The sequence below is a fragment of the Podarcis raffonei genome, chromosome 15, assembly GCF_027172205.1.
Source record: "Podarcis raffonei isolate rPodRaf1 chromosome 15, rPodRaf1.pri, whole genome shotgun sequence".
NCBI lineage: Eukaryota > Metazoa > Chordata > Lepidosauria > Squamata > Lacertidae > Podarcis > Podarcis raffonei.
Window position 1 is genome coordinate 22,769,360 of NC_070616.1, and position 23,642 is coordinate 22,793,001.

Genomic DNA, 23,642 nt, shown 5'->3' on the forward strand with positions numbered 1-23,642 from the left:
AACGGGGCTCTGGAATGGATCCCGTTCGCATCCAGAGGTACCACTGTATCATCATCATCATCATCATCACCACCACCATCATCATACTTCCAATAAGTGGTCAGCATTCCTTGAGTTCAACAATGCCAAGTGCATCTCTTAGGCAATGCACACAGATTCAGTCCAATGAGAGCCAGGCTAAACTCTCTATCTCTATCTCAAAGGGGGGAGAGTGTTGTTGCACTCAGGTCCTGCTTGTGGGTTTCCCACAGACATCTAGTTGACCACCGTGAGAACAGGATGCTGGACTAGATGGGCCATTGGCCTGATCCAGCAGTGCTTTTCTGATCAGTCCAGGAGGATTGGGAATACTCCACTGCCTGATCACAATGAAAGCTCAGTAGGTTAGAGCATGCTGCTGATAACACCAAGATTGCAGCTTCGAACCCTATATGGGGCAGCTGCATTGCAGGGGGTTGGCCTAGATGACCCTCAGGGTCCCTTCCAACTCTACAATTCTATGATTCTATGAAATCCCCCTCCTCCAAAAACTGCTATCCACTCCAGGAGACCTGTCAGGTACTGGATACAGTCCTGCTCTCCCCTCCACATTGCTCCATCACCGGCTTTACACACATATAGGAAAGGTCCAGCACATGGGGAATTCTGCATATGCCCTTTTCTTTATTAGGACGAACGTTTCTAAGCTTCTTCTTCATTTCATTAGCTGCGATTCTTGTTTTTCAGAATGTCTTTTTAAAAAATGTGTTGAAACCTATTTATTGATATCACTTATGGGGTAATTTTAATTACAGTTATATATTTAGAATTTTAATTTGTCAATTTCACTTGTTTCCCAAAACCTGCTGCAACGTTCACTAGCATCCGCCGCCAGCTCTCTTTCCTGCTCCCTATCAACCGACAGCCATCACCCTCATCCAGAATTGTCTTTGCAAATGCTTCAAGGCATGACACAGAGGTCACATTTTTTCCTCAGCGTCTGAAATATTTGCTGTCCATCAACGATTAGGGTTTACACTTATAACTGTGTTGCATTTTATTTTTAATCTTAATTTGATAAAAACGTAATGCCGAAAACAGCACAGCTCCAAACTGATTCTGGGCTGTGTGTCTCGCAAACATGTTTTTTGAAAGCAAAACCACTATCCTTGCCAGTCTCAGACTTACAATCAGGGGCTGCCTATAGGGGCTATTTGAAGATGGCAGTCCTTTTACTGCTGCTTCACATGCACATCTAGCGAGGTAGGGGTGGGGAAAAGATTTGATTCAGTTTGCATTTAAATGCAAACCTCCCTGATTCACACTTCCTGAAGCAATAGGAGAACTGAAACACAGCCCTCCTTTGAAATCCACACTCCTTCGAATTTTGCAATGCAGTTCAGCAGCCAAGGTATGTGCATAAAAATTCATACGCTGAGGTAAAGTGTGCACATGAAAATACATATATTAGTGAAAATAACATGCAAAGCTGCATTACTGCAAGGGAAACTGATTCGCTAAAATGTGAATATTGGGCAAAATTGCATACCAACAAGTATATTAGGAGAAAATTGCGTTAGTCCGCAGATGAACTTTTACAATGACTTATTTAAAAATCGCAAACTGGTGTGGAAATGTGGAGAATTTAAGAATGGGAAAATGAGAAGCTTAAATGGCAGGTTCACCCATCCCTAGTTGTAGAAAGGACAAAGCAAAACCCTCGTGTTGGAGAGAGAGAAAAGGGAGCCATCCAGAATGAAGTCAAAGCAGGTGAGAATTTTTTTGCTCCCTCTCTCATAACATTAGAAACCCAATGGGGTTTATTGCCTTTATATCCCCCTTCTTTCTCCACAGAGCTCAAGGTGGCGTACACGATTCTCCCCCTCATTTAATCCCTACAACAACCTTGTGAGGTAGCTTAGGCTGAGAGGTAGTAACTGGCCCAAGATCACCCAGAGAGCTTCATTGTGGGAAACAGGACCCTGAACTACCTAGGCCTTTGGTTTGACCCTGCAGGGTGCTGACGTCCAAGGGGCAAGGATTTTGTTGGGTTAGGAGCCAGGTATTAAAGCAGACAGTGCTACAGCTACCACTAAGCATGCCTGCCAAAGGAAGCAGGAGTGCAGCAAAGTTGGCCTGATGAAACATTGGCATTGTCTGGGGTGGGTGGATGGGTGGGACGATGAGCTAAGGAAAACCTCTGCAGACTGCAATAAACACCCCAAGCAGAGACAGAGTTTGGAGGCGCTTAATGTTTAGCCTGGGGCACTAAAGTGCCTACAGCGATCCCAGATCCCTGCCCTCAACTGCTTAGTTTATAAAAATTCATATGGTTTCTATTTTCTGCTTGACGATGAATTTTAATCACATCAGGACTGCACAGGGGCACGCCGTGCCATACCCGGTTGATTATAATTAGACAAGTGAGCGAGACAGAGAACACATGTCTGGCTTACACAGAAACACACTTGTATCGCTGTCACCTTGTTCTCGTTCCCCACGCCCCACCCCTTTCCTTGGCTCCTCTGATGCCCCCCCCTTGTGCTTCGCCATTAACCTAGATGAGGATTTCTCTTTGCAGAGACCCTCCCGGAACGGCTTCCCCACCCTGCCAATCACAGCAGGGCCCTCTCCTCCAAAAGGATGCATCTCCAGTCTGGTGGCGTTTGCCACAACAAGCAATAAATAACAACCAGGATGCGTCCAAGGGTTGTTTGTAGCAAAGGCAGCAGCTTGCGCTTCAGCTAATTAAGTGACATGGCACTTGACAAAGCTGGTTTCTCGGCCCAGCTCTCTCTTTCCCCCAAGATGAGTAATGGGCAGCAGGTAAATTGTAGCCGCTTTTCTGAGTCTCCTCCAAAGTGTCCTCCTCCCGGCTCCTCTGGGGTGGGAATGGCCAGGGGGCCCAGCCGCTGATGTCTCCTCCCGAGATGACGCACGAAAAAGACATCTCTGAGCACGGCTGGGAGCTCGCCGGCAAAGGGCGATAATACAAATGTATCAGAATAAAAGGGTGCACTGTCACAACGCCCTGGACATGCACTGGCTGGTGAGAGGATGTGTTTCACTTTTGGGGAAAAGAGCGAGAGGAGGAGAGCGTAAGGTTAATGGAAATAAAAGTAAAAATGAGCAAGCCCCCATTAAACTGAAGTGCATTTTTTCTCAGGTTAGCCTCATCCTCCCTGAAAGCTGAAACCCACAGAGGATTGAGGTTTGGCTAGCCTTTCCTGAAAATATAAGTGGAGCTCTGCTGAATAGGTCCATTTAAGCCACATTTACACGATAGGTTGAAGCACTATGACACCACTTTAAAGCGTCATGGATTCCCGCAAAGGATTCTGGGAGTTTTAGTTCCGTTTGGAGATCCCATACTCCCCTCCCAAAATTGCAGTTCTCAGGGTGGTTTAATAACCCAACCCTCTTCACAGAGAACTGTAGCATTGTGAGGGGAATATGGGTCTCCTACCAACTATCAGCACCCTCCACAAACTACAGATCCCAGAATTCTTTGGGGGGGCATGACTGTTTAAGGGACGCGGGTGGTGCTGTGGGTTAAACCACAGAGCCTAGGACTTGCCGATCAGAAGGTCATCGGTTCGAATCCCCGCGACGGGGTGAGCTCCCGTTGCTCGGTGCCTGCTCCTGCCAACCTAGCAGTTCGAAAGCACATAAAAGTGCAAGTAGATAAATAGGTACTGCTCCGGGGAAGGTAAACGGCATTTCCGTGCGCTGCTCTGGTTCACCAGAAGTGGCTTAGTCATGCTGGCCACATGACCCGGAAGCTGTACGCCAGCTCCCTTGGCCAATAAAGCGAGATGAGAGCCGCAACCCCAGAGTCGGTTACGACTGGACCTAATGGTCAGGGGTTCCTTTACCTTTATGACTGTTTAAAGCTGCGCCAGAGTGCTTTAAGTTATGCTGTGAATGTGGCCTAAGTTACCCATTCTGACAAAGGTCAGCCAGGTCTCTCTGGGACTGCACAAGCTGGTCATGAAAGTGATAGCCTCACCTGTCACTCCTGGACCCTGGGGTCTCACCCAATCCATAGTGGATCTACTCTGGCCACAGTGTGATATCATGGTGTTTGCTGCAGCACCTTCTTACTTACCCCTTCATCCATCATGCTACATATCAAGGCAAGATGGGGCAGAGGGAAGGACCATAGCAGAGTGATTGAGTGTTGGTTTGTCTGCAGAAGGTCCCAGGTTCAATCCCTGACATCTCTGGGCACAGCCAGCGAAGGCTCCCTCCCTAAATCCCTGGAGAGCTGTTGCCAATCAGGGTAGAAAATACTGAGTCAGATGGAGCAAGAATCTGGGCTCACTGTGAGGCAACTTCTGGTATTCCTAAGGTGCTCTGGTGAATGCAGAGATCAAAGCTGTGGACAATGCCAAATATACTAGAGGAAGCATCTATTATTTGCAGTACGCTGCTGTTCTGGAGCAGTGCAGGACAAGTGCTGGGCAAGTCCACCCATCACTATCCTGTCTGCTCAAATGTGTGCTTGTTTGGCTTTGTGCAGATTTTAAATACTGCTACAATTGTTGACTGATGGTACACCTTAAGCCAAGGGGAAAGGGCAAGGAACTATGCCTGAAGTGACAAGAGATTAAGCTATCCCCCAAATAAAACACCTGCAAATTTGATGTTGGCAGCTCGGAAGCATTTACACCTCTCTGGAATGTGGGATTTCCTCTAGGCAACTTTGCGTCTGAGTGGCACCTTGCCTTCATCCCAAGCTAATACTGGGACTCTTGGCTGCGGGGAACAATATTGAGCCTTGCCCTGCTTTGCACCTTGTCTTCTCCCTTCTCAGGGTCCTCTGTGCCATTTTTCTAGCCTGGAGGTCCTCAGACTGTGGCCCACAAATGAGCTTGAGTCAGGTGGCCTGCAGCGTGTCTGTCGATTTGTGATTGAAGATGGGAGATGGCACATCCGTTGCCCTAGATACTCGCATTGATTTTTAGTTACATCTTTTTTGCTGCAATTATTTTTATTGGCATTAATCTGAGGAATGTTCCCTCCTCCCAAAATGAGGGAAAAACTGAACCGACGTTTTCTAAGCAAGGATCTCTTTTGCCACAGAAGTTTATTTTGCAGCCCAACCAGAACGAAAGAGAGGAATATTCCCTCCCCCCACTGGACTTTCAAGACTAGCTCAGTGTTCGCCACTTGAAGTCTTTTATTCCATTCTAATTAGCAAGCCATATGATTCACTGCCTCTCTTTTTCATGTCCTTACCCTCATAAAAACCTTATGAAGTGTGTATGTAATTAACCCTGCACTGTGGCAGCCCCACATCAAATTGTTTTCGCCTCAATTTTTGTTCACTTGGAATTTCTCTTTCAGGGAAGAAGAAGAAAATAAGATCACGACATCCATATTTGGGGTTTCATTTCAATGTTGTGACAGTTTGCCAGAAAGAGAATTGGATGAGTCAAGCATGAGTTGGTCAACAGAAGGTTCCGTATCACATTCAGTCATTTATCATGTGGCCAAGCATGAGTGGCACCAGAGATGGGGAAGTGGCCCCCCAAACAAGGAGCAACCCACCCCCACTTGCCCTCCTCCATTGCTGGACTCCTGTCTTTAGCATATACTGCCATTTTTCTTTCAGAGAGTTTAATATGTGGGACACAACTCCCCCACCTAGAAATATACTTTGCCCCTTCTAAGTAAATGCATCCTTGGAGGATAAGCATTGGCTATTAACCAGGATAAGTAAATGGAACTTCCTTATACAGAGTCATTATACCTGTGAATATGAGATGCTGAGAGACAGGTAAGAAAACTGCTACTGCCAGGTCTGCATGTGAGCTTTGAGAGGCTTCTGACTGGCTGCTTGGCTAACCCTTTAAATGCTACCCCCCCCCCAGAATAACAAAGTCAACAATTAAACACAAGGTGGACCAACGAAGCCACAAGTGGATGACTATACCCCACAAGGTGTAGGGGGGAATAAATCCAAAAACGTCCATATCAGAGATTTGAACTTAGGAATCCCCAAAACACTAAACTCTTGGGCGTGGCTTTCTGGTTCCCAGGTGTGAGGTGTCTGAGGAATGTTCCTGACATATTCAGCATGAGAGATACAGTTGTCTATATTTACAATGGATATGTTCCATCCATACAGCATTGGAGTCTAGCGCTGTTGCCTGAATGCCAGTCTTTCAGCCATGGCTATATGCCCCAGCCATCATGTCCAATTCTTAAGAGCAATGACAGTCCTCTGAATTGGGACATGAGTGCGTTTCATTGCCAGTTGAACAGTGTGTATGTAGTATAATGGAACCAAGATTGAGGACTGTTCCAGAGAGGGCCACATTTTTGAATTCAGAAACTTTGCAACAGAAAAAAACCATTACATAGCAATATACACTGCATTGAAATGAATCTACAATCCTACTTTGTAATGTTTTCTTTTTGTGGATCATTTCTTCCTCAGTCCTTTGACTGAACTATTTGCAGATCTTCTCTCTAATGCATGAATCTGAGAACTAAAGTCAAACAGGATTGCTTCTATTGTTTGACTTACTTTGAATCAGGCACTGGAATGTACAAGCTATTTTTCAGCATTTTGCAATTTCCATCCTAGCAGCAGTCAACAGGAGTCCAACAACATCCCCCTGATCTCCCCCTTCCCAAATATTTAACAGTGCCAGTGCCGGAAACAATGTCAGATCCAGCTTAGTAACCTTTTTTTTCACTTACTGGAAAATTAACTCCCTGTATTTAAATATCTTGTCTCAGTGCCAACACAGATCAATGCTAATCACAGCCCCTCCAACACTGTTTGTTCCCCTGCAACTGTTAGAACCTCTGAGGTGTCATTTGGCCAGGGGTCAATGGTCAGGTGCCATCTAAGCACTAAATGGTCCCTTGATCATCTTTAGCACTTCTTGTGTTCTTGCCCATTGAACACCAGATCCCCATAACTGACAAACACAAATCCAATTCTTGGAGTGATTTTGAGGATTGCAGGAACGTATCCAAAACAATCACAATGGATCGTTTGACTTTTATCCACTCCTCATTTTTTTCAGCTCATGCTTCACCTTTTCACATGCCTTCTCCTGATCCTCACAATAGCAAACAATGGCTAAATAATTTGTTTCGAAGAAAAGGCAAGGTGAAAGCACTTATCGCTACAAAAAATCCATGGCTACCACTTGTTCAGAGCATTGCCGTTTCTTACTTCCCCCCTTTTGTTTGAAGACATCACACTTTCCTTTATGACTGTTCCCTCTCGCTTCCTTGAAGAATAGCTGCAAACCTGTTTATCTATATAAAAATCTACACTGACAGCCCAAGGCATCAGCAAACACTCCAGCGTCACTTGGCAGCAATAGAAAGCTGGCGGGCCAGCTGGTTTCTTTATAGCTTTTCATGAGAAAGGGCTTCTACTGGGTGAGGTTCCCTTTAAGATGTTACACCAACTCAGTACCATCAGAAGATAAAAAGAGCCTGGTTGGATCAGACCAAAAGTCTATCTCAGGAGCTGAGAATCTCAGGCCCAAGAGCTGAATGCGGCCCTCCAGGGCTCTCATTTCTGGCCCCTGGAACACTCCCAGATTATGTCTCTAGCTCTAGAGCATACCCTGAGTGTGTTTGCCCGGTTGGCATGCATTCTTGAACTTTGATCATGCCTCTTGCTTGTACGGACAGAGGATACAAAGGGTGGTGTGAGCATGTTACATCAATTGACTTAGACTTTCTGATGTTTAATAAAGAAAGGCAGGAGGCAGTACTAGAATAACAAGCACTTCTGTACATTAGGGAGAAACCAACTTGGTTTCGAATGCTTTTCAACCTACTGTTTCTTACTCAGCTTGGCTGGACCTATTTTGTTCAGAGACCTCACAGAATGTGTATAATTCATTTTGTTCAGCCAAGTATTGGCCTCTCGCATCTAAGAGCTGGAGTGTGATGTACACATTAAGGCCACCTTCACACCATGTATATTTAAAGCACTCTGATATCATTTAACAGGAACAGCTTCCCCCCAGGAATTCTGAGAGTTGAAGTTTATGAAGGATGCCATTCTGAGATTCCCAGCAACTCGTATTCAGAAGCATGCTTCTGTCAATGGATATAGAGCATTGTCCTCCATGAATTGTCCTCCATGAATTTGTCCAATCCTCTTCTAAAGCTATCCAAGTTGGTGGCCATCACTGCCAGTTGAGTTACTCTCTCAGAACTGAAACAATGTCAGTAGCCTCATGTCATGTATTATGATAATTATTTTTGTTGTTATTATGATACACATCTGTCCTGGCTTCCTGTCAGGGAAAATGCCCAAAGCACAAAACAAAACAAAACACACCAATAAAACATATAAAGGATACCATAAAATTAGTAATAAACAGCAAGCATAAACGCAAGTACCCGTTTTTATGTTGCAGATGGGATATTTCACATCTGACTGATTTCCCACCAAAAATATCTCAGTACACAAAGGTAACTAGAAGGCCTGGCAAGAGAGGCTCATCTAGAGTCCTTGTTCCTGACACTTTTCGATCTGCAAGGAAGATTTCTTTTGGGGAAAAGCTTTCAACATGGACAATCTCTGCATTCGCAGCCCTGAAGGTCATTCCATGCAATTCTGCTACACATGCAAATAAGCTCTCGTTCATTAGTGTTAACCAACTCACCCGAGCAATCAACTCCCCCACCATGCCAGTCCAGCTTCCATTAGCCTCGGGGACGCCGTACACTCCGTCACCAACCAGCTGGATCTTGTAGTTGAAGTGCAGGATCGCGGCCAGTTCTGCCAGCATGTCCATGCAGAAGCCTTCGTATTGGTCGTTCCCTTCCAGCTCTTGGTGGTTTCCCTTGAGCATTAAGTAAGGGTTTTCCTGCATCGAAACTGGGCAGCTGTCATTCCCATCTTAGTCATGGAGTCGCAACAGCACTAGATTTAGCACAAATCGGAAAGCAGGGGCAGGTGATGTGATGGACTCCCCTGGGAATCACCAGGAAGGAAACAGTCTCTGGGAAAAGATTCTCCAGACTCTCTCCTCTTCCTTTCAAGCTCATCTGGGATGCAGCAATGGCAAACTAGATCCAAACTGGGAGATTCCGCACCCCCCTCCAGTCCCTCATGATTGGTGGACTGAAAACTATTTCATTCTGTTTAAGAGGCATCCATATCAGAAAATGGATTAGTAAGGGAAGCTTTGTCCCACTCCATCCACCAGCTGATTACCTTGGCAAATATAGGGTGGAAGCCAGATGTGGCCTGTGGGCTGCCAGTTCCCTGAGTACAGTCTACTGGGAAGACAGTAGCCTTCTTCAACCAGGTGCCCTCCAGATGTTTTAGATGAGAACTCCCATTATCCCTGTCCATTGACCATTCTGGTTGGAACTGATGGGAGCTAGAGCCCAAAACATCTGGAGGGAATCAAGTTGGCATAGCCATCCCTGGAGTCTTTCAACTGGAAAATATTCAGTTAGAGCACAAAGTCTCTCTGAGTCCGGGGTTGAGAAGAATATGGACAAAATATAGACCATAGATGGAGACTTCAAGTATTCCAGGAGATAAAGAATAGCTTAAGAAAACCAGAAAGCATTTGGCCATGGTGGAAGATGAGCAATGCAAGGAGTTATGAAAATGAGCACCTACAAATATAAGCCTAGGTGACTCAAACTGTACCCATCTTAACCACCACAAGAAGTTTTACATAGACAGAAGAGGTGACCTACCCTCTCCATAGCCCAACTAGGTCTATAAGCAAACTGGCATGTGGAGAGAGGAATTTAAAATTGTGATGCATGCTCTCATTCTAACCCTCTCCCCAGCTACTTCTGAACTCATCAGATATAGTTTCCATGTGATGTGTACCAATGTGAGTTTAATTGAGATGTCATAAATGATTTCTGGTGCTGCAGTTGGTGATTTGACCATCCGTTTCTTCAGGGACTCAGCGTGCGACTCTTTTCATGGAATGGATGGGCATGTGGAATGGAAGGTTTGTATCTGGAGGTTGCCCCTGAGATGCCAGAGCAGAAAAGGAGGTCACCAAGACCCTCCACGCTTACCAGGATGGTGGTGACAATGAGCGTGGTGTTGAAGAGGCTCTCTGACACATTGGAAGAGAAGATCTGGTTATCCATGGTAAGGCCTTTGGTAACATGCCAGTGACCGATCTGTAGGAAAGAACAGCAGAGTCATTGACATTGACAGTGGGAATTGCTGCCATGTGGCTGCACTGACTGATAACAACGGGGCCACACCAAAATCATGTCAGAGAGAGAAAAAGGAAGAGAAAGAGAAAGAGAGAGAAATGAAGTACCCTTTGGCTTTGGCAAACCCAATGAGGATCTGGGGAGGGGGTGAGCTAGTCTTGTCATGGGCCTGATTCCAAGGGGTCCACAGTAGGAGGAAGTGATGCTTAAAAACTCTTTATGAGCAGGATGCTGCATAGTGTCTGGGAGGCAGGTGACTTCAGGGCGAAAGTCCCCACAGACTAGAGGTTGACACTATTAGTTCCTTCATTGAGAGCCACTGTAGCAGATTATCTCAACATGAAAACAAATATATATTTATCCCCTCCACTGCTCTGTTGCACCAGAACGAAATGCTTTGGAGCAAAAGCACATTCTCTATGGTGCTCTTAGCCACTAATGACCCTGATGTCTCATCTTCTATTGTTGCTGCCTCAAGATTAATTAACCCTTTCCAAATGACACCGTTCAAGCTAATCAACCCAACTATCCAACAAGGAGTATAATCTGCCCCATCTAAGCTTCCATGCTATTCTTATTAAAACTAATTTACACTCTCCAGCGGCAATGGAATGGGGCCATAAATCCTCCTTGACACACTGGAAGTCTAGCTCTCCCCTTTGTGCAGCAGAAATATCACAAGATCAAGGAGATATTTGGGGTCCTGAGCTCCCAGCTTTTCCAGTCTGGATGGGAGTCACTCACTTTCAAGATGGATTTTTCTCCTACTGTGAATGCTGATCTTGTCTTCCCGCTGACCCAACTTTTTGGCAGGTCCCTAAGTAAGTACTCTAGTCAATCCAGGTAAACTGTTGAAGGGCTGAATTTGCTAGAGAAAGGCAAAATGCAGCTCAGCTCTTCTGCAAGTTTTGGTTTGGAGGTATGATAACTTTATTAAATCTTTGCCCCTGTATATCTCATATCTAAGGTCTTCCAAGAAACTGGAAGCACGTGAAGTGGAGGTTAGAACTTCCATTGCCCACAGGTCTTTTTTTTGACACTTCTTGTGTCTTGGAAACTGACCTCCAATTATCTTGATGCATTTATGCTTCTGACACAATGCACACAGATACTGGTAAAATCTTAATGCTCAGATGTTGGGTAAGTTTGGAGTTTCCAAACCACTGCACAGGTTTTTGTAAGAGTTGATGGAAAGGACTCTGGATCCTTGTTCCCCCACCCACCCAGAGAAATGCTGTTAACCCATCATCTTACAAAGACTGCCAATTGTGTGTGTGTGTGTGTGTGTGTGTGTGTGTGTGTGTAAGCTTGCTAAGGTCTCCAACCTCAAGATCTGAAGCAGCATTTTTTTGTCCTTTGGCTACCAGCACCTGACAGTTCCCAAACCTGGTCAAAACAGAGATACCAATTTTTTTTTTTGGGGGGGGATATTATCATGTCCTCTTATTATCAGTATTTATGATGTGGGAAAAGCTGAGCCCTTGGCTCACTTCCAGTGTCATCACCTAAGAACCTAAGATCCTGCTGAATCAGGGCAATGGCCCATCTAGTCCAGTCACACAGTGGCCTACCAGATGTTGGTAGAATGTAAGACTCTTAATATCAGGGTCATGGGTTTGAGACCCACGTTGGCCAGAAAATTCCTGCAGTGCAGGTGGTTGGTCTATGTCAGATGCAGATGGTGGTTGCTCATGAGTAACCACCCAGGACTCTGACCTGTCTTTTACAGGTTTTATTTGGTGCAAACTATTTACAGTGTATAACCACAAAGTTCATGTCTGTCTTAGTCACTTGCAGAATCCGGGAGTGGCCCTTTCCAGCTTCTCCCCCAACATAAGAACTTTGGCACCCCAAGCCTCTGCCTCCCCTCCTTGTGTTTCATCCCTCTGCACAAGGTGGACGACGGAAGTGGTGTGTGTGCCTCCTGGCCAGCTGGGCAAGGTAAGGCACTTGGGCTCTCAGCAGCATTTTCAAGCCCTCTCCTCACTTGGCTGGCCCCTTCCCTCTCTGCTCCACTGGAGGTGTGGCTTTCCCCACCACTGGACGAGGAGCTGCTCCTCAGAAGCATTGGAGGCTCTCTGTATTCCCCTGCCTCCCTCCCCTGTTCTGATGGCAGTCCCCTGACAGTCCAGATGGCCCTTGTGGTTCCTTCCAGTTCTATGATTCTATGTCTGTAGGAAACCCTCAAGCAGGATTTGAGCACAAGAACACCCTCCCCTCCTGTGGTTTCCACTAACTGTCTTTTGGAAGGTTTACTGCCTCTGAATGTAGAGGCAGAGGATAGCCATTATGGTTAGTAGCCATCCCTAGCCTTCTCCTCCATGAATTGGTCTCACTCTCTTTTAAAGCCACCCAAGTTGGTGGCTACCCCTGCCTGCTGTGGGAGCAAGTTCCACAGTTTAACTCTATGCCCCATGTGAAGAAGGACTTTCTTTTACCACTATCTCCATGCAATACATAATTTTATAAACATCTATCATGTCACCCCGACTCGCTTTTTCTCTAAACTAAAAAGTCCCAAATACCGCAAGCTTTCTTCAGAGCAGAGCTGCTCCATCCTCTTGATAACGTGTCGTTTAGCACTCCTCTGAAAGTATGCTAACTCATCAAAGCCTCATCACCCCCTTGTGGGACGGCGAGGGCTTGCATTCCCTGGCAGATGGAGAAAGGACTTGCCCCTGGGACGCAACCGTTGGAGCAATAAAAGAATAGACCGCAAGTGGTCCTGGCGTCTCTTCAAAACTAGAAACTTGTCCTGCACCAACTGAATATCGGCTTGGATTGGCTGGTGCAAATCTCCTGACACAAATGCTCTTTAGCTGCTTGAAATCCCACTTCAGTTTAATGCAATAATCAGTTTAAGTGGAATTTAAACTGGTTTAAGTGAGCATGTAATAGAAGTGTGGTCTGGTATAACTAGATTGGTATTGGCTACATGGGAGCAACATTTTCAGATAAAGTCTTAACCCCCCCCCCTTTTTTAAAAAGAATAATAATAATAACACTTGCCTAGGTGTTTAATGAACAGACATGGTGAATGGCTGCAGGTCAGTGGTAGAACATCTACTTTGCATCTCCAGGTAGGGCTGGGAATTTTCCCTGCCTGAAACCCTGGTGAGCTGCTGCCAGACAGTGCTGCCAGTACTGAACTGGATGGACCAATGGTCTGAACTCGGTAGAAGTGTTCCTCTGTGAGTCTTTAGATGGCTTCTTGGTTTTGGCCTCATGGGCTTCTTTCTCTGCTGTTTTATCCAGATGTTTTATTGACTTCTTTTTAAGCAATTTTCTAATTGCTGTTATTAATGTCATTCATTGCAAGACTTCTTGGGCATTTTTAAATATAATGTAGGGCTAATAATGAGCAGTGCGGCCACCCAGCTAAGTGAACATTTGCCCAGGGGGCATCCCAGCTCAGAGCCCATGATCCTAACCACTATTCTCCGCCAACTCTTCTCCTTGATAGTGATTGCTGACGCTCTCCATAGCACATCCTCCATTCCTCCCAGAGCAGCTATTTAGTATCAGATAAACTTTAATTCTGACAACTCTCTAGGTCGGTAATTTCTTCCTTCCCTGCTGGCATGCGGAAACTAATTGGCCACTGTCAGCGCTGCCTCTGACGCAGGAGTGGATATGACCCTTGCCTGTGTGATGGTGCCAAGGCTAAGTACATCAATGTGTCAAGGTTATTCTGCCCCACACTGTGCTTACACAGACTTGGAGATGACTCTCTTGATGGCATGGTAATGGCACTAATTGGCTCCCACAGTCCTCTGTGCCTGAAGTGGGATACAACAGAGAACAAGAACACACCACATTGGCTCTCTCAGATGGTTGGGATATGGAGCAGGTTGCATATTACGGTCACTACATGAAAAGCTCTTTTCCCCCCCTACTGAAAAGTTTGGGGCTGCTCCATCAATAGGTAGAGAGAGCTGCAGGGGATAAAAAGCTTACACGCTGTAAAAGAGGAGACACCGCTTGACGTTCCCGACTGTTTTCCAACAAATGTTTATCTCGCCTGGCTAATTTTCTGTATACCTAAGGAGAGTTAGCTGTTAAAGGAGCAATGAGGCCCGACAGGTTTTAACAGTAATCAGAACGTGCACCGTGGATGACAAAGGTGTGTTGTTCAGCAGCAATTAACACAATGAGACAAATGTAGGTTAAACCTGGCCACAATTTTGTTGGTTACAGCAGATCAGAGTTTGGTGCTGCATAGGGCAAGGATCCTGCTCTAGGGAAGCTAACTTGCTGGTTAGTATCTCTCCCAGCCTGGCTGCCGGGCAGTCTGGAGGGAGTTGCCAGGCAGTTAGAGCCAAAATGGCACAGGTTGTTCGTGTGGGTCCTGCCAGAGGCCTGGTTATGTGGCAGCTGGCTCCCTTCTCTCAAGCTGGAGCTGAGGCCTTAGAACACAGCACTGGAAAGGAGAGGGGATGTTCATAATTCCCCCAATGCAGTTGTAATTGCTCCCCCTCCCTTAAAGCTACTGCTTACTCCATAAAGCAAAATGAGTACCTGAATGTTTTGCCCTAAAGGGCAAATAGCAGTTTCACAGGATTTGCATCAGGAAAAGTGTGTGTTGTGCATGTAAGGGTTAAACCATCCTTTCTCCATGTTGCAGAGCTGGCTGGATTTGGACCTGACCTGTAGCAGCCACTAAACTTTTGCAAAGACAGCAGGAGATCCTATCACGGATTTCTAGCTGTCATCTGTATCTTGGCCCTGAGAAGACAGATAAGGAGGCAGGTTTCCAGCTACACCACAAGTCAATGGTGGTAGCTCCTTGCTGCCCTCTATGGGCAGCAAGGGGGTTCAGGCAGGGGAAAGACAGGATTTATGAGGCAAAATCCTGGCAATGTTCCCCAGTGGGGTCTGGGGAGCTCACTGCATCCTGCTGTGCCGTGGAAGCCCATGTCTGCCAAATTGAAAGACAGAGAACAGGATCCTGGACTAGATTGGTCTGATCCAGCAGGGCTGTTATCTTCTTAGATTCTGACCTTAAGATTGCAATTCATGCATTTCATGAATTTGGAAAATGTGCACGCCCTTTCCATCAAATGTTCTCCTATGTGACTGATGTTGCTCAAGAATTCTAAGAACCAAACAAATCAGTGCAGTTTCAAAATCAGGGGTTAAAATCCCTGAAGTTTTGACAGGTTCAGTCTGCCATCTTGATTCAAAATGGTGCCCCCATTATATCCAAACACACATGAAAACATGCTCTTGGGAACCACAATGCCAAATTTGTTTACAATATCTTCAGAAGTGTCCAAATGCAGAGTGAGCACAACTTTCCAAAATACATACTAGATTATTATAGTAACAGAATGATGCAATCAATGGCCATCTAGTTATTGGTGGTTATTATGCACATTCAGAGGTGGTATGTCACTGCATAGCAGCAGCTGGGGAGCCACAACAGAAGAGGGCTGTTGGCTTCATGCACTGTTCATTGCCTTCCCAGTGGCATCTGGTTAGCCACCATGGGAAGCAAGATTAGGAACCAAATAGACTGTTGGTCTGACCCAGAAGGACTCTCATTGTGTTCTGAAAAGACACCCCAACAGCCCTTGTTCCTATGGCTGCTGGCACAGCAAAATGCCGCTCCTCTCACAGTCTCAAGGTAACTAGCATTTTGAGCAGAGTTTTTGTCAGGCAGGTAGCTGGGGAAGAAAGCACATAAGCCATCCATAGCCTTTGGTAAGTAGAGCCCTGTAAGGTTCTGATGACAGCTCTTTTCCCCCATCAAAGCTCCCAGCTGCCTCACAGCACAGCCCTCCACACACCATCCTGACTAATGATTTGATAGCAAGAAGGGCTCCATGCACCCGCTTCTCCCAGCTAGGGTTGATACCAAGGAGAGATGACATGCTAAGTCCTCCATGCCCTCTAGACACCAAAGCACCATTCTCGATCTTCCAAGCCTGGAAGCAGCACTGTGAACTGGCAGCCTTGAATATGCATGGATGGGGTGACTCAAAACAGGGCGGCTATTTTGCCTGAAATGAAGGTAAATTTGCTTTGTGCTCATGACACATTTATCATGATGGCTCCTTCTCCTTCCCCAAAGGGGAAAAAAGCAATTGTCATTCACTTCTGGATATCTTTGTCATTGCTAATGGGAGTGGGGGAAGAAAGAAGATGTTTTAGCACAAGAGACAGCAAGGCAACCAGGCAAGTGCCTTATTGTCGGTCCAAAGAGAAGGGATTAGAGTCATGTGCCAAAACACTAATATTTATGTGGCTGCAGAAAGATGGCAGCAAGCCTCAATCCACCTACATATACATTTCCAGAACCAGGGTTCAACTTACAAACTTGGCCCTGTTCAATTCCCAGATGCACCTTGCTGCATACAGAGGGACTATCTCGTGTGGCTGGACAATTTACTCCTAAATATGCTCAACTAGTTTGGACTAAATAAAAATTGTGTTGGGACTTACTATGTTAATATATTAAATATTAAATCACTTAATGGTGTGGGCTCCTTTGGCCAATAGCAGTGGAGGATGATGAAAAGCCTTAAGCACTGCTAATTTGCTTGCTGGCTGAAATCTGCATCAGCTTCAAGGTTCACTGAATTTTCTATCAAAGCTGATGAGCAGGAAACCCAGGCAACTTAGGAAGAGCCAGAGAGATAACCCATTGGGGGCAGAACGGGGTCTGCCCACCTCTGGAGAAGGCAGAAGTGGTGTTTTGAACCACAGCAGCCAGCTAATTCGGCTCCTGGGAAGCAGACACCAGTTTCTCTTGTGGCAGGCTGGAATGGGTTTAGCCAAATAGTTCCTAATTACATCTACTTTAAAATAATAACAACATTGAAATTTCTCCCAGGGCTCACTCCAAAGGAGGAAAAGGAGGGATAATCAGCAGAGCTGTGGCCCATAAATTTAGATTGCTGTGAAGTTTTGACTCAAGGGTGGGAAAGAGAGGCTCTTTAACTCCTACAGAATTTACAGGTGCTTTTCTGCACAGTACTGAAGCATCGCCAACACAATTGAAGCCTCCATTGGACATAATTTTTATAGTGGGTTGTCACATCCTCCAGTTTGGCTTCAGCAAAACCCTTCAGCTCACTGTTCCTTACTTTTTAAAACACATTTTAAGTACTGTTTACATCTGAACTTGCTGGTTTGTATTATATGGCTTTTTGATATCCAGTGCCCCTTTAAAATGTGTTTGGGGGCATTATTGGTTTTTTTGTTTTTATTTTAATTATGTATTTTGTGTTTTTATATTGTGATTTTATATTGTAAACCGCCCTGAGACCTGTGGGTATAGGGTGGTATACAAATTTAACAATAAAATAAAATAAAATAAATAATAATTAACAGACTGCATGTTTCAATGCTAGTCTGTTTTGTGTGTGTTGTCTCCAAATACAGAAGAAATAGTAAGTTAATTAAAAGGGTAGGTTGGAGCCTTGTCCCTGATATGCAGGTTTTCATTGAGTAGGAGGTTCTTGGTTGGAAACCATTAAACCATTTGACACGCACACCCCCAGCAGATTTTTGGAGAGGTGTTCTGAACCAGATCATAGGGTGTTGGTTTGGACATGGTTCCAATTCTCTAGCTCTGCCACAGGTTCATTTGCTAGTCCATTATGTCTCCCTGAATTGTTTTAATCCTGCGGGGAAAAGGATGTTGGACTAAACTGGTGGTGTTGCCTGGTTGGCACTGATCCGTGACAAGGCCTTTTCAGTGGTGGCTCCCCAGCTGCAGAATGGCTGTCCCCATCATTATTAACTTTCAGGAGGAATTTTCAAACATCCCTGTTTACCCAGGTGTTTGGTGGCTGAAGATCTGCGGATGGTAGTATATTTTAAATTGTAATTGCTTTTAGAATATTTTCATCTGCAACTGCTTTGAAACGTTTTCAATTGTAAATTGTTTTTAGATTTTTTAAAAATCTGTCCTGGAATGTTTTTCTTTGCTTTTGTTTTTAAATTTTATTTCAGTTTGCTGCCCTGGGCTTCTTGAGGAGGAAGGGTGGAATATAAATTCAATCAATCAATCAATCAATCAATCATTAATACTATTTATAGCTTTGTTCAGTGGGGCCCTTCCTGTGTCCTTAATGTGTGCTTAAAGCCAAACCCAACACATGACACAGCAGATGCACACAATTGGCTAGTCATGGCCTGGAGGGAGCGCACTATGTGCAGACTTGTCTGCAGCCACCCATATGTTTGTGCAAATAAGCAACTAGGTGACGTTTGCCAAATCCCTCCCAACCCAATAGCACATGCAGCAAAGCTGTCAAGAGACAGCTTCAAGTCACCAGGCAGCAGCTTTCAGCACCATGGATAGCTCTCCCATCTACTCCACATTTAAGATGATGTGCTGAGAATAGCGCTGCCATGTATATTTGACCACTTTATGTTCTGCTCCATAGTAAACATAAAGGTAAAGGGACCCCTGACCATTAGGTCCAGTCGTGGCCGACTCTGGGGTTGTGGCGTTCATCTCGCTTTATTGGCCGAGGGAGCTGGCGTACAGCTTCCGGGTCATGTGGCCAGCATGACTAAGCCGCTTCTGGCGAACCAGAGCAGTGCACGGAAAAGCCGTTTACCTTCCCGCCGCAGTGGTACCTATTTATCTACTTGCACTTTGACGTGCTTTTGAACTGCTAGGTTGGCAGGAGAAGGGACCAAGCAATGGGAGCTCACCCCGTCGCGGGGATTCGAACTGCCGACCTTCTGATCGGCAAGTCCTAGGCTCTGTGGTTTAACCCACAGCACCACCCGCGTCCCTCTGCTTCATAGTAAGACTGTCTTAATAGTCATTTACAGATTTACAGACCTTCATGATGTAGATGGGTTTCAAAGTTGGGTTATTAGTCGGAGTCTTTATCATTTCTTTCTTGAACCCATTTATTCTGTTAAGGAAGAAATGATAAAGACTCCAACTAATAACCCTTTCTTTAAAATCCATCTACACCATGAAGGTCAACAGGGAACATATCATACACACCTTCTTGGGCAAGGAGGTCCACAATTGGAGTACCATCACCATGAAGGCTCTGTGTTTTTAGAGCTACCTGCCATGGTTTGGAGGGTGTGGCACATGCAAAATAGATTCCCTTGGATGATCCTAACATGGCAGAAGGAGATTAAAGTAAGACGAAGGCACTGGGTTTGTGCTGTGTGACTTCTCTGTGTTATTTTAGAAGAACTCAGCCGCAAATGTTGTTCCCTGCCTCAGTACCTCCTTCCTTCTTGCCTCACTATTCTCGCTCCTCTATTATTTATCAGCTAACTGCATTATTTAACTCACAGTAACACATAACTGCATGGCAGAGAGCTCATGTTTGCTCAGCACTTTGAATATGTAAAGCATTATAAGGTTGTTATTAATAATTTGATAGGCTCTAAAGGCATCCGGGCTACCATTTGAACAGAGAATGATAGGCTGCACTGAGATGCTGCCAAGGAAGGAAAGCCAAACAGATGGGAAGGCAGCCAACAGAAAGTGGCTGAAAGGCATTCTTATGAACCATGCTGCCCCCTTGTCGAAAACCTCCCTTTAACATTGGTGTGGCTTGGCTACTAAAAAGGATGCTAGTTAATGGACTGTCAAGGCAAAAGGCAACTTTTTCCACTTGGATTGCCAACTCACAGCTACAGCAGGAGGAGGCTGTGAATCGGGTTAGTCCAATATGGGCAGCAAGGAACTATGAAAACAACAGATTTTGACTCTTGAGTTGTCTAACAAAGTTGCAAAGAGATTTCATAAAGAAAGCACTTTTAAGGCTTCAAGGAATTATAGAATTGTAGAGTTGGAAGGGGTCATGAGGGTCATCTAGTCCAACCCCCTGCAATGCAGGAATCATAGCTAAAGAATCTCCAACATGTGGTCATCCAACCTCTGTTTGAAAAGTGAAGGAGACTCTACCACCTTCCAAGGTAGCCCTTTCCACTGTCAAACAGCTCTTAGCATCAGAAAGTTCTTCCTAATGATGTGATATGGAATGTTATCTATTAACTCTGTTCTATCCTGTTCCTACCCTTCACTTAGGATGTGGGTTAGGTTTTCCAAAACCGACCGGTATGGTATAGAGGCGGTGCTGTGTTTGCAAGGCTCTCCTCATTCTGGGCCTTGCCCAGTGATTGACATTAGGAAGTTTCTGGCCTGTAGGTCCACAGGCCCTGTGTCAGGAGCTCATCCTACACTTGAGTAGGGCCCTGGCAGAGACACATGCCTGACTGGCATCTTCGCTCCCTCCTGGTCGCTCGTTCGGGAGCTTCATAAGCTTTCTTTAGCCAGAACATCACAGCGACTGATGCCAACAGACATCGGCATACTTAGGGATCCGCAGAGTCTGCACAGTTTGCGTGACAGACCTCAGCCACTCAGCATTTTGGCTAATCTACTTTATTTACATATAAACACCCACAGAGCTCTGCAACATGGATCCCTCTCTCTCTAGCATCAGACAGCAAAGAGAAAAAGGACAAAGGACAATAGCCCCACTTCACAGAACACAGTAACACAAACATCCTGTCTCAATCACTTCCCACTCTATGGAGTCAAAACATATACCATCATGTGACAGACAACAATCCCATGACTGCAACCATGGAGCAGGAATTCTAACACACTGGCCCTCACTTCATGCATGCCGAAAGAGCCTGCTTATCAAGGTGGCAGTTCACAGCAGTTCTGAGAAAGGTCCTCTGTGCCTGTGGCCATGACCCGTGGATTATGCCGCCCACTCTTTCCACATTGGAGCAGCCACCATGGCTTCTGGGTGGTATCTTCCTTCAGCCCAGATAAAGACTATGGGCTGTTGGTGCTCCTCTGCCTACAAGAGTTGTGTCCACCCTGGAATGGCCCCAGTACTTATTGCCCCCTGCCATGGCCTGTTTAAATCCCAGCTGGCTGTCCTGTGCTTATTGCAACTTTATCATGACTTGGCCCCACCACCTGTGGCTGCACTGTGCCTGGACCCGCAAACACAGAAGATCGTGAATAAGTTGCAATTCATGGCAAGCTGACAGGTATGGAGATTTCTTAGAGGGGGAATCTTAAGCTGCACAATCCTAGGTTGGGGTGGGAGGGAGTTTTCCCTAGAACAAGCCACTTTGCCTACATTCTGCTTAAAAGATCATGGAAGCTGCCGACAACTTTGCGCAATGGAGCAAATTCTGTAATTCCCTCCCAAAAGCCACTCTCTGAAAAGCAGCGCTTGTTAAGCTGGAAGGATAAAGAGCTTCTTGAAGAAAAGGAAACAAAGATGGATCAGCACTGCAGGCAGTCATATGCTGCTAATTCCACACACACACACACACACACACACACACTGCTTTACCACCACTGGGAGCTTTTCCTAGGCTAGCAGGTTTTACTCCAAGCAAAAGACAAGAGACAGACAGGCAGACGAACTGAGAAAATCTTGCCTTTGCTTTCTGACTCTGAGTTTCCTACAAATGGGCAAACTTAACCCCGCTGATGAAGGAGACGCCCCTGCTCTAGGAATGTTCCTATGTGCCCATCTGGACAGCACTGCTGTGCTCCCAGAGATTAAGCATTGGAACTGCTACAATTCCAAAAATTACTCTGTGATAGTGGCAAAATCTATCACAGCTCTAAGATAGGATCTTGCTGAGGATTCATGTGATCTGATCTTTATAAAGTCTCGTCTCATGTTCAGATAAGCAGTAAAGTCTATTGTTCCTCTAGACAATATACGTCTGCATTCGCAGGGCTATTTCTATCATTTTCATGACGTTCCCCTGTTAATTTCCACATTATATTTGAGATGGCACATGATGTTAAAGCCACTATAGTGGAATATAGCACGAGTTTAGTGCTCATCACACTGCTAATTGCAAACATGTTTTTGTTTTTTTCCTGGAAGCATATAACATGGAAATGAGCACTAAGCTTTCATTATATTCCACTACGATCCCAGAAGTTGCTTTTATGTCATGTGAAAGCTCAGATATAATGCAGAACTTAACAGCTAGGGAAACATCATGAAAGTGGAATAAACTGCCATATGAATGCAGTCATAGTGGCCAAGAGTGCGAGCTGAGAAGTATATAATTCAAAAGTGATGAACTCATTCCATAGCCACTTTTAATAGTCTTTTTACTTTTTAATTTGGTTGTGCATATATCCGCCTAGTCTCCACTCCCCACCAAGACACCCTTTCCCCCCATATTTTTTTTTTGACCTCGCACAAAACCTAACTACTTCCACAAACATATCAAGTCCTTTGTTTATCTGTTTATTGCAAATGCATTTTACATTGCAATCCTAAACAAGTCATCTTGGAAATAAACCCCATTAGAATCAATGGGATTTGCTCCTGCATATATTAGTATAGGACTGCGGCCTTAATCTCCCAGTTTTCTCATTGTTTCAAATTGGTCCATAAGTTGCAGTGAAGTAATAATAAAAGGCAACATTGTAAAACAGCACAAACAACCCTATCAAGAGCATTGGGGCAAATTATCATCTGCTCAGGTGCAAATAATTCTTGTTGGAGTAAGTGAGTCTTAAACAGCTCTGCAAAAAGCCAGGTGGATGGTTCCTAGGAGGACATTTCAAAGTTGAATGATGCTACAGAAAAGGCCCTCATATCCCCTCCCATCCTTAGAAGACCCTGCCAGCAATGGGTTCACAACCATCTCTGTACATATTTAGCTTTCTTTAAGGGACAGGGGCGACTAACCTAAAACAAAAGAGCAGAGATCAATCCCATATTCACGGGCGTCATGACAGAAGCAACATCAGGACTTTGAAGGACAAACCAACCTGAATCAAAGTGCTAATTGGAGTAGACATTTCCTTACCTGTCTGAAGCCATTTCTGGTATACTGCAGGATCTTCAGGGCATAGTTTGATCGTTGACCTTTGCTGTTGAATTCTATGTGGCCGGTGAGACCTTCCAATTCTACCTGTCCAAGAGAGGGTGAGTTGCAGCGCCAAATATGGAAGATTTCTTTTTATCCCCAAGCACACTGCTCTGGAACATCCACCCTCTCATTTAAAGCCAGAAGGAGAACGAATATGTCTCATCTAACATCTCGGAACTGCAGCCACTCATAAGGCAAGTTTGGGGCAGTTTGGCAGAATGCTCTCTCACATTCTTGCACAGGAAAAGCCATTGTGTCAGGGAGAAAGGCTGGGAGCTTTTGGCGAGGACAAGCATCTGATCCCAAGAGGTCTTTCACTCCATCTGAACTGCTAAATTCTCTTTTCTCACCACACCCTTCCTCCTGTGATTAGAGCTGGACGTTGAGCTGCTGAAGGTGGGGAGCTTAATTGTGTCTCACTCCACCATGTTGCTTGGGATTTAGGGCAAAGAAACCCTTACCGTGCATTGTTAACACAAATACACAAAGTACTGTCATGTTAAGGGATGGTAAACACAGCAAACCACATGCTGCTAATTGCTGCCCATGCACTATGACACTGACAACCACCCTTTTCAGTTTTCCCACCTTGGAAAATTAGGTGGCATTTCTGC

At 45.2% G+C, this 23,642-nt stretch overlaps 1 protein-coding gene across 1 annotated transcript in view; it reads right to left on the reverse strand.

Annotated features, from left to right (window-relative positions):
- Window positions 1-23,642, reverse strand: part of GRIK4 (glutamate ionotropic receptor kainate type subunit 4) — a 460,006-nt gene that overhangs the window by 61,146 nt on the left and 375,218 nt on the right. The window contains exons 10-12 of the mRNA XM_053366447.1: window positions 22,966-23,070; window positions 10,018-10,125; window positions 8,631-8,834 (exon numbers count right to left, since the gene is read on the reverse strand). Of these exons, the coding sequence (XP_053222422.1) occupies window positions 8,631-8,834; window positions 10,018-10,125; window positions 22,966-23,070 (417 nt within the window). The remainder of the gene's footprint in view (window positions 1-8,630; window positions 8,835-10,017; window positions 10,126-22,965; window positions 23,071-23,642) is intronic.